We start from the raw sequence: 12,198 nt of genomic DNA, 5'->3' as shown, positions 1-12,198 counted from the left end.
ATTACGGGTTTAGTTTCACTTAAAACTTAGTTTGACCAGGTATTGCCGAGTGGAAAAAGGAAAATGTATGATGACCAGTATTCGCGTATGGTTTTATACATACGACAGTAAATGACGAAGTAGTACTCGAATGCAATTTATGCCTAAACAATCTGAGCAATGACATATGAGACCAACACTCTTACAGCTCCATCTTGATATAAAGCAACCTGCCATCACAAAAGCATTTTTCAAAGCAAAAGGTGGGAGCGCGAAGTTTGTAAAATTTTTCACTGACCACTGCCTTAGATTGAACACTGCTAGGCTCAAACACTTGGTGAGTCGATTAGTTGAAAATTTTTTGAAAAATGACTCATCTGAGAATGATCTAAACTTTTTTTTCATATTCCTTTTATTTCAATCTTCGAAATATTGAGTTTTTCTTATTGCCTTTTATACATCAATGCTTGTTGTAGTCAGGACGAGTTCAGACAATGAGAGCCAGCCCTAAGCTATGCTATATATGAGGTCTTTTTTAACTATGATATCATAAAGGTGTCATGTAATCCATTGTGATGTCATCATAAGCCATTTTATGTGTAATGTGCATTTCGTCATACAGAAACTTTTGAATTGTGCAGAATATGACATTTTAGTTGCAGGCAAGAAACATGCTCTAATTTCTCAAGTATATGGGATAGCGGGTTTATTTTAAAAATGTTATATGAAACTTGGGCTGTGATATTGCACCAGAAAACCTGTTTACAACCGTGAGAAGTATATGTGTTTGACTGGGAATGGCCTAATTGATGATTCGGAAAAAACATTGAAAAAATTATCGCTGCATGTTTTGAAATGTTTGGTTTACAGTAAAAAAGTTCTGAGATAGTAAAAATTTTATAATTTTTAGAAAATTTAGTTTAGCTATATATTGATACTTTTCTTAGTAAATAAATCAAAGCAATATTGAGTAAAAAATAATTTTAATTAGTTTACTATATATTGTCGTCAAAATGAAGGGGTAGAATTCTGATTTGAATAAAACTGATTAATAGTTCAAATTTAAATGTCAAGGTTTGGCTTGAGAGTTGAGTTTTGGCTTGAGGCCCCTAGGATTTAGCCCACTTTGCATAATGCTAAATGGCTGTTGCGGTAGTATTCTGTTAGTCACTGACAAAAAAGGTAATACAAAGCTAAAATCTTTTTAACCTTTATTTGAGCTATTAGAACGTTGGATGAGTAATATTTAAATGAGGCTTTATAAAATTTTAATGGAAAAACTGTTGGAAATGGAAAAATATTAATGAAACTAAACATTGCAATTCATCTGAATTGAAAGTGAGCAAATTTTTTTCAAGTAAAAAAATTATAAATATTGGTTATCAATTATCCATGAAATAATAATTCATAAGCCACGATTAATATTAGTATACCTAACAGTTGACTACAATAAAGACATCTTGCACCGAAGATGTACCGAAGATGTTTGAATTAACAAATCCTGAATACAGTTTGGATTTGAAAATTTTTCTATTTGGTTTTGACAATTTTGTATTTGTCTTTTAAAACAGCTTCTTAAATTATTTAAACCTGCTCTCCTCATTCCATCTTGAACATCCCACTCTGGTCATTCGTTCATTAATATTCGGTTTTTCTGTTTTATGAGAGACTTAAAGATGCTTCGAATAAACACAATAATTTGATTCTAAAATATGCCAAATAGTGTATAAAATTTTTGCTTTTATTATTATTTCTGTTTGATATAACTTAAACATAATATGATGAAACAATATACAGGTTAATTTTAAATATTAAATCCTGCAAGATGTGTTTCCACAACTTTACTTTTTATAAGGCTCAAGGCTAGCAGCAGCTGATATTTAGTGAGCTACTACTATATATTAGAATTTAGCTATATAACTCAAATTACTATATATAATATATATTAGTTTGGACTATGGCTCAAACAAAATTGTTTTGTGTTAAATATAATTTGGGGAAGAATTATTGCATACATAGATATGCAAAACATCATACCGATTAAATTTATACAAGGAATTCCTTAGGATGTGTTTTCGTGTCTCTAGTCTGAACATGGTTCCAGGCAAGTGGCAACTGTGATTTATTGAGATACTACTATATATAGAACAGTTGTTCCCAATCATTTATTGCTTGTGAGTGTGGCCCCCTTCCGAAGACTGTTACCATCCCAGTGGTATCTATAGCGTTATTTTGATTGGTAGATCTTAAATCCCATTATGTTCAGAGTTCAAATAATTCATGCTCAACAAAGAGTGAAAACACTCTGTGAAATAAGCTTATCAAGATATGAAACTAAAAATAATAGGGAGTTTTCCTTGTGAAGGGATTAGTAAAATTAGTTCACGCTCAGTATTGTGGCCCCAAAGTTCAAACTCTACAACATTTAGACAGTGGAATGGTCATAACACTAATTTTAATTAATGACCTTATTGATTTTAGCAATTCTATATCTTAGGATTTCAAAAACTGAAAACTGCCATTTTAAATTCAGCTCTGTTCATATGACAAAACATATGAAAAAATGTGAAAGCCCAGGTCACAGTGCTGTTTCATCTACGATGCCAATGCATGATCTGTTGCTGATTTTGCTATTTTAATTTAACCTTGAAATATTTTATTTTTCTTTCTCAAAGATTTAGGGTTTTGAGAAGTGGATATTTTTTAAATGATTTTTTGGAGCTCCAGAAGTATGTGCACCAAGATGGCGCACAACCTGAACACAGTATGTGTACTGGGTTAGGGTTCAGGTTGTGCGACATCTTGGTACACACTACATAACAATCTTATTGTGATTTAAAATTGTTCTTGTTTATTATAGATCAGGAATTTGCAGCTGGATGGAAACGAAAACATGGGAGTTGAAGGTTTATCATCAGTTGGACAAATACTTTCCAATCAATCCTGTGTTGAAAGGTTGTTACTTGACAACTGTAACCTGTCATCGGATCAATTACAAGCTTTCAAATTATCGTTGGGAATTAACACAGAGGTGTGACACAATGATCTACTTATATTTACTTTCCTTTAGCTAATTGGTGGGCAACCTTTTCCGGCTCGCGTGCCGAAATCGACTAAATTTAATGACAAAATTCTTCCGCGTGCCGACCAAAATTGTCGAGAGCTCACTCAGTTGTGACATCAGAATATATTTCTTTGAAGCCATATGTCATGAAACACCAAAACAAAAAGTGTTGAAATAAATAACGGATTGCTAACAAACAATAATGATTAAACGGACGCAGAGTTTCAACAGATAATTCAGAGTCTTGAAACTTTTTTTCGAAACGATTTCGTTTCTGAAGCCTCGCCCGCGTGCCAAATAAATGGGCTCGCGTGCCAGGGGTTGCCCACCCCTGCCCTAGGCTTAGCCTACTTTGCATAATTCTAAATCTGACCTTAGCTGTAGTATTCTGTTACTCATTGACAATTAGAGTAATACAAAGCCACAATCCCCAATTTTATTAAATTTAGTTTGAGATATCAGAACCTTGTATAAGTAATATTTAAATGAAGCTTTATAGAATTTCAATGAAAAAACTGTAGATTTTCGATTTATTAATTTTCTCTCTGTGCAAGGCTCATTGAAGCAGTCAATTTGATAAAAATGCTTTACAGAGAGAATATTCCTAATCGAGCTTTGCAAGTTTATTTAAAAATGTTTTAAACAAAGCTTTATGGAATTCTTATGGATTAACTGAAAGTTTTGATTCTTTCGTTATCGCTCTGAACGAGGCTCTGCATAACTAGTCACTGATACACAAGGTCCGTCCGTCATGATCATAATGAAGACAATTATCAAGGAAATAAAATAATAGAATTTTTCAGAAAACAAACAAATAAATGCTGTTATTGTATATCAAATGAATTTGTGTAAATGAAACTTTTGAACATATTTTACAATTTAATGTGAACTTTATTAAATTCTATATATAGTTGAGAAGTTAAAAATTGAAATAGATATTTACGGCTGTTTAATGAAACTAAACATTGCAATTCAGCTGGATTGAGACTGAGCAAATTTACTTCAACTGATGGCCATGAAAAAATAATTCATAAGCCACAATTAATATCAATATACTTAACAGTTGAGAGTAAAGACAACATCTTGCTTCGACAATGTTTGAACAAATTCTGAATACAGTTCGGATTTGAAAATTTTTCTATTTGTTTTTAACAATTTTGTATTTGTCTTATAAAACAGCTGAATAAATCATTCAAACCTGCTCTCTTCATTATAAAATGAAAATATCCCGCTCTGGTCATTCAACATTATAATAAGTGAAAAAGTAGATATAATACCTAATTATTTGAGTAAATTTTCATTAATATTAGGTTTTTCTGTTTTGTGAGAGACATAAAGATGCTTCAAATAAACACAATAATTTGATTCTAGAATATGCCGAATAGTGTATAGTATTTTTGCTTTTATAACTAATTCAGTTTGATATAGCTTAAACATAATATGATGAAACAATATACAGGTTAATTTTAATTTTAAATCCTGCAAAATGAGTTTCCACAACTTTACTTTTTATAAGGCTCAAGGCTAGCAGCAACTAATATTTAGTAAGCTACTACTATATATTAGAATTTAGCTATATACTGTAACTCAATTTATATATATATCATATATTAGTTTGGACTATGGCTCAAACAAAATTGTTTTGTGTTAAATATAATTTGGGGAAGAATTATTGAATACATAGATATGCGAAACATCATACCGATTAAATTTATATAATAAATTCCTTAGGATGTGTTTTCGTGTCTCTAGTTTGCGCAAGGTTCCAGGCAAGTGACAACTGTGATTTAGTGGGATACTTCTATATATAGAACAGTTGTTCTCAATCATTTATTTCTTGTGGATGTGACCCTTTCAGGAGACTGTTAGCACTCATGAAGCACTAAAAAACTATAATTTTAAATTCATCATTGTTTCCAACACATGTGAAAATCTGACAGCCCGGGTCCCAGTGCTGTTCCCACCTGAGATGTCAATGCATGATCTGTTGCTGATTTTGCTATTTTAATTCAATTTTGAAATATTTTATCTTTCTTTGTCCAAGATTTAAAGTTTTGAGCAGTGGCTTTTATTTTTAAAAGATTTTTACATTTTGACCAACGAGATTATTTTTCAACAATTTTATCATGATCTAAATTCATTTTATGTTTCATTATAGATCAAGCGGTTGTGGCTTGGAGGCAACACAAGCATGGGAGTTGAAGGTTTATCATCAGTTGGACAAGTACTTTCCAATCAATCCTGTGTTGAACATTTGGACCTTAACAGATGTAAGCTGTCATCAGATCAACTACAAGCCTTCAAATTCTCATTGGGAAATAACACAGAGGTAATGCACAATGATCTACTTATAGTAGCTTTTTCTTTAGCTCTAATATATAGCAATATCTGTAAGGTATTGTTACTTGTATTTCGTTGAGTAAACTATCATGGAAAGTTGAATAAAATGAAGGATTCTTAACTGACTTAACTGACAATATATTAATTGTTGGAACGGTCAGCCTCTTCTATAGGTGACATCGGCAATGTCACATGTCATTCCAATTATGACATCACGCACAGTAGGTCAGCTGGAGCCATGCATGTCGTTCATTTCTAACCTTTTTTAATGGAACTTGGACATGTCAAGAATTGTTGAGCAACGTTCAGCCTTGACGTGGGACAGACGGAGCTTAAAATTGTAACACTGCCAAATGACCTCCACCTCATAGCCAATCAGAGTCTGTCACACTTTAGGGCTCTATTTGACACAGAAAGTGTCGTGGTGTATGAACAAGACACTCAGAGTTTCGGTGTCAAGTTGCAAACTAGATACAACATAAGGGTGGAGAACATGCAATACCAGGTGTCCCACGTACTGATGAGGAATACACCAGATTTGGTCTTGGTTGAAAATATGATATTCACGATTTGTTAGATGTGTTGGTAAAATATAACATTTGATAGCACAACTACTTTTGATAGTTTCATGAATAATTAACATTATCAGTATCATCTTGGCTAAATACCATTAATATCAAATTGGCTATTCAGAAGAGCGCTCTTAGCTTAGTCGGTACGCAGAAAGTAGCCCGCTGCTTTATAAAGGTTGGTGGCCCCTGCTATATATGCAAAATTGGAGGGGTAGAACTTTGATTTGATGAATTTTTGTTCAAATTTATTTGCCGAGGTTTGGCTTGAGGCCTGGGTTTAGCCTACCTTGCATAATGGTAAATCTGGCCGTTGCTGTAGTATTCTGTTACTTACTGAGTTTTGCAAGTTTATTTAAAAATATTTTAAACAAAGCTTGCTGGAATTAATGGGTTAACTGAATTAATAATTAATTAATATATTTAGGAAATAATTATTTAATATATTTAACAGTTTAACACAATTAATATATTTAACAGTTAGTTACAATAATGACAATATCTTGCATAACCAATGATTGAATTAACAAATTATGAATACAATTTAGATTTAAAAATTTTCTATTTATTTGAAAATTCTGTATTTGTCCTATAAAACAGCTGAAAGAATCATTCGAACCTGCGCTTCTCATTATAAACTAAAAATATTCTACTCTTGTCATTTAACATTACAATAAGTGCAAAAGTAAATATAGTAGTTGACTATAGTATTTGAGCAAATTTTTATCAATATTAGTATTTTAGTAAATTTTTAAGTGAATTACTGTAGAAATTATTTATTAGATTATATCAGAATTTTCCAGTTTGGAATTTTCTACCGAATTTATTACACACTCATTAATTTACGAGGACATAGGATTTAAACTTGAAATCTTTGGACTGTGGCACAAACATACTTGATATATTTGGAACATAACTTGGTGAAGATTTAATGACTACGTATTACACGAAAACTCAATGCAGATTTATATATCAAAGTCTTCAAGATGTGTTTTCATGTCTTTAGTTTGAACAAGGCTCCAAGCAAATGTCAACTGCAATTTAGTGAGATACTACTTTATTTTAGAATGATCTAAATATTTATGGTTCAGCTTTGGCTAAAACATTTGTCACACACTAAGTGGTTGAAAGCATCAAGGTTTCAAACCGAAATCATTCAAATGGTCGAAACACGAATTTGAGTTAATGACATTTTTGACCTTATCAATAATAATTTCTTCATATTGTGCTTTCTTATCTCTACTTTGAACAAAGCTTTACGCAAGTGGCAACTCATATTTGTTGAAATGATACTATATAAAACGAATGAAGTTATGGTTGAATTATGTATTTCTGCAGAAGTCTGACCTTGGTCCAATGAAACATAACAGAAATATATTTGTGTGTTACAAAACTTTTGAATCACTAATTATTTAAATGTGTATAAAGATAAACACACACATAACCCTGGAATTTATTCATTAGCGTTCCACTATGAATGTCTCACTATTTTTAATTCTTTAGAAGCCAATGCCGTCATGAATTGCACTTTTGGCACACTGTTTTAATTTCCCGTACTCCTCACCCCTTAAAAAGCCTGGCTGCGCCCCCTGAGCCTAATCGAGTGTTGAGGGTTCAAAACTACAAAAGAAAAACGCTGAGCATGATGAATATGCTTGATCAATTGACATGGCTTGCAGCATTGCAATTTCATCCAATGGTGATTTTTTTTATATTGGGGTCGAAATGAAAAATCGAAAAAATATTCTGAACAATAAACCATAGTAGGGGCTTGCAATTCCACTCAATAGTGATTTTATATCTATGTATATTGTATTGTATATACAATAACGTAGAATCTCCCAGATTTTAGAATTCAAAAAATTGAGCAAAGGCAACAGGTTAAAAAAAATTTAATTTTTGAAATTTATACCTACAAGTTTGAGTGGATTTGGTTTTCTGAAAATCTGTGTGAAAATATCTATAATTTTATAGCTTTATTCTAGTATAGTGTTAATATGAGACTTGACTCAAGTCAAGTTCAAAACTAATTCTAGTTTTAAATCGATAAGCAATTTTTGGATGAAGTACTTATTGTTACTCAAATCTTATAGTGATAATTTATAGTGAGCTTATAGTGATAATAACTTGAAATAGGCCCTGTTAATATCAAAGTAAATATATATTGAAATATGTTGTTTAAGTAAATATTTCAATTTACATTTTATCTTAGTGATGTCATAATTGCTCAAGTGTCCATTCTTGTGAAGTCAGAAATGTCTGTGTGTTTTGGAAAAGTTTGTTTAGTTTGTATTGTTTTTAAATTCAACAGAAATGTCTATGAAATATTTCTTGCATATTTGACATCAAAATTTAGGAGTATCCGGGAAAACCTTTTTTTCAATTAAAAAACAATCATAATCCTATTTTTGATTCCCAAATGAACCAATCCTAAATTTTCTTACAGATCAAGGAGTTGTGGCTGCATGGCAACACAAACATGGGTGTTTTAATAATAGATTTCAGGCCAACTTGTTTGTGTAAAAATTTGTTTGAAATATTTAATGATAAACTTGGATCCTATGAACAATTTGGTTATTTATTTCGGTTAAACTTCCAAGCTCAGTTACTTTTGCTTGAAATTATAAAACAAATAAGCTAAGTATTCTTTTTTTACTGAGCATTCATTGAATATATTTTTCAACAAAATTTTTTATTTGATACTTATTCACACTTTTCACTCTGAGCAAGGTACGGATAAGCATCCACTGATATCTGTTAGGGTTACTATTTTTGAAGACCTTAAATTTTTTTCTCCGGCTTTACCCACTCAATTTATTACACATTGAATCCGAGGTGTGTACCCTGTGATGCAAACATATTCAAGTCTAATGCTTAACTGCTATGTCATCACACTCATGCATGCAAACCTAAGATTCTCGTGTTGTCCTATCATCCTAAAAAGTTGCTTTTTGGTAAAAGTGTTCATGAGTAAGAACAAGAAAATCAAATCGAAATTATGGAACAGATTTCAAAAAAGAAATAATGAGAAATATTAACAAATCCCAAATTCTATTTATTTCGAACAATACAAATTTTATATCTTCACGACCGCATTTAATTTGATATGGAATTTTTTATCTATGTGCACTCGTGGGATGGCATATTGCAATTTTTCACTCATAATAGCATCACAAATGCTGGTGCACCCAGAGTTTGAAACCGACATTTGAAATTCTTGGTAGGACTGAAAAGTCACTACCGTATATTCTCGCATAATACAGATTTCACAGGGCTAATTTTGTTCAATCGTCAATTGTTTCATGGTCATTCGAAAACCGATATTATGTTGGTAAACTATATTTTTACTAATTTTCCTCATCTCACATGTATTCAAGTGCGATCAGGCTCCTAATATAATTAAAAGAGTGAATCTGCAACTCAAATTTTTGATTGAAAATATCGGAGTGTTAAGACCAAAAAGCTATTCTAGACATTGTAAAATACCGAAATTGTGTGTGCATAGGCACACGTTGTATTCCGTCAGAAAATGTACTATATTCACTGTTGAGTCATTCAATTAGCCATTATTGAATTACCGCAAAGCAGCACTCAACGTTTTCCTTTCAATAAATTTTTCAATAAATATGTTATTGTTCTACAATGGTATGTACTGTTGAGATTTTTCATCGTAGACATTGGAATTTTTCTAATCAATAACTATAAGTTGACAATTTATAATGTAGATTTATGACTGCTAATTGTAGTATTTCAGTACCATGGTCCGTGGTATTTTAGCTCAGTAATGCTTTTATATCGTCACCAACACAGAATATAAAATCGAGCAGTTTTCTAAGCATTCCCATGTCGGCAGTTTGGCATGGCTTTGTTTTAATCCCTAATAGTTGGCAGCTAAGTATTGTCAGCTATGCTGAATTGTGCTTTGATCAAATAACATTGCTCCAATTTCACTGTGGTGAAGGAAGAATATAATTAATTCCAGCTTGATTATTAGGTTATTTACCCAAAGATCAAACAATCTCTGATCTCGTCACTGCTCATTGTGTGAGCACTTCAATGTTTCGTTCGGTAGTCTTGTTTTTGAGATTCTATTTTTTTGCTTAAATTTAAGGTTTACAAATTTCAAGGTAGAATAAGGGTATGGTCTTTATCTAAGTAATTTGCCTCCATTCAATTTTTATAAACACAAATTATTTTGAAACTTCCCCTTTAATTTTTTGAACAGAATCCGAACCCCCAACAGATTTTGAACTCCCTGACAAACAGGCTCTATTTTAATATTACATGAATAATAATTAATATTAATTAAATATAAATAATAAGTATTTTATTCAAGCCCTATTCTCCCTGTCAGATGATTCTATCTGTTTATTCCAACAGATTGAACATTTGGATCTGCAGGAAGAGCGTATTGCAAACCATGAAGATATTGTTGCAATTGCAAATCTGCTTCCTAATGTTACAAAGAAGTTGTGGTTGTATGGATGGAAAATTGCAGTTGAAGATGAAAAAATATTACAGAATCAATTGAATGAAATCGGATCTGAGGTTTGAAAACAAATTATAGAATATAGGTCAAATAAAATAATATAACAAACAAAGATTGAATTGTTAAGGTGATAAAAAATATTATCATGGTCAATTTGATTGTGTTACGCATCATGTTTAATATTCACTTGTTACAATAAGGGGCGCTTTGGAAGTGCTTGTACCAAGATGACGCACAACCTGAACTACCCTGACCTGGTACACATAATATTTTCAGGTTGTGCTGAATCTTGGTACGAATACTTCAGGAGCACCCAATAAGGTTCATTTATTTTCCAATAAATAGAACAATATAAAGCAATGTGAATTTTTAATCCCCAAATTGTATGTTTATTTTTAATTACAAAAATTTTAGCATATCAAATTAGGTTATCACCAAGATTTATTCGTGTTTCTGTTTCGCCAAGCAAAGATCTAAAATTATGGAGTGAATTGGATTTGCTAGTATTTCACAATAATTATTTTTATGAAATGCGATCAATCAAGTGTGGACTGTTAGTTTAGTGAGTTGTCAACCATGGAATTATGTACGCAAGTTTGGAAAGTTTTTCAATTAATTGAAAACTTCTTAGATTAGGCATCAGAATTATTTAGCAAGTATTTGTGGTTTCAATGTTAACATCTCATTGACTACTAACATGGTAATTAATAGATACCATTCCGGCTGCCATTTATTATCATGGCCATTTGGTGATAAATACATATAAAGCAGTTTATTCATTACAGAAACTAAAGATTAAGCTGGGTGGAAGAAGAAGAAAAACACTCAAAAGTCAAAGAAAACCTGCAGATAAAGCAATTAATGTAACTCTCAAACAAAATCCAACTTTGTCTTCAGAATCAGAATTTGGTAAATCTTAGATATTTTTCCAATAGAATTATACAATGATAAATGAGTAACAATCAATGTTGCATTAGTTCTGTCTGATTCCTTATATAATTTTTATTCATTATTTTTTTTCTCATTTTCAATCTCAAAAATGACTGGAATTTATAGTTTATAAAATTTGCTGTTTAGCTGCTGGAGTTGGCACATCTTGCAGCACATTAAACCATAAGATTTTTTTAACAGTTTTTGTATTTAAACTGTATTGTAGTGAATTAAAATAACTATTTATTCAAAAAATGATTTTTACTTTGCTGGGATATCAGAAATTGTACTAAATCTAGAGTATCTAAAAATATTTGCTTGAAAAATATTGAAGTATGTAAATATAGTTGTTTCCAGGCTATTCATTTACTATTTGTTTGACAATATTAAATAACTTAAAACAGTTATTAAGGTTCTAAATAATTGCTTTTTAGTAGTTATATATTTTCGTTTCTAAGGGGCCACATCACAAATTAGTAATTCAGAGAGTACTGAAGAAAATATGGAGATTTCAAAAGAAGCTAAAAGCCCAAGGTTAGATAAAACAGTAGTGTGACTTTCAAACATGACTTACATTTGTAATTTATAAGTGGGCAAGGCATAATGGCCTACTGATTGAAGCATTAGGGGATTGAATCCCATGCCCACCACCTGCATGTGTGTAATGTATTGGGCAGTAGCAATGTTGAATCAGAAAGATTATTTTCCATGATTAGCCCACACACAGCAGTGGCCTGCTTTGACATGGCTGTGTAGTGTATGAACTGATGTACGGTATTTGTACGGCTTAGAGATATTTCTGCACAACGATGATTTGGCTCAGACAT

The 12,198-nt window shown here is 31.5% G+C and overlaps 1 protein-coding gene and 1 pseudogene across 3 annotated transcripts in view; one reads left to right on the top strand and one right to left on the bottom strand.

Annotated features, from left to right (window-relative positions):
• The window catches only part of LOC120331638 (interleukin enhancer-binding factor 2 homolog), a 158,582-nt pseudogene that overhangs the window by 111,131 nt on the left and 35,253 nt on the right, over positions 1-12,198 (bottom strand). The gene's annotated exons all lie outside the window — the stretch shown is intronic.
• LOC120330657 (NACHT, LRR and PYD domains-containing protein 4C-like) overlaps positions 1-12,198 on the top strand; it is a 55,366-nt gene that overhangs the window by 30,144 nt on the left and 13,024 nt on the right. For both annotated transcript variants that reach the window (XM_078113460.1, XM_078113459.1), the window contains exons 5-9: positions 2,840-3,010; positions 5,202-5,372; positions 10,333-10,500; positions 11,227-11,350; positions 11,830-11,905. In XM_078113460.1, the coding sequence (XP_077969586.1) occupies positions 2,840-3,010; positions 5,202-5,372; positions 10,333-10,500; positions 11,227-11,350; positions 11,830-11,905 (710 nt within the window). The remainder of the gene's footprint in view (positions 1-2,839; positions 3,011-5,201; positions 5,373-10,332; positions 10,501-11,226; positions 11,351-11,829; positions 11,906-12,198) is intronic.

Source organism: Styela clava, chromosome 6 (genome assembly GCF_964204865.1).
Source record: "Styela clava chromosome 6, kaStyClav1.hap1.2, whole genome shotgun sequence".
Classification (NCBI taxonomy): Eukaryota; Metazoa; Chordata; class Ascidiacea; order Stolidobranchia; family Styelidae; genus Styela; species Styela clava.
The sequence above is the reverse complement of the archived record's forward strand: the minus strand, read 5'-3'. Positions and strand labels throughout refer to the sequence as shown.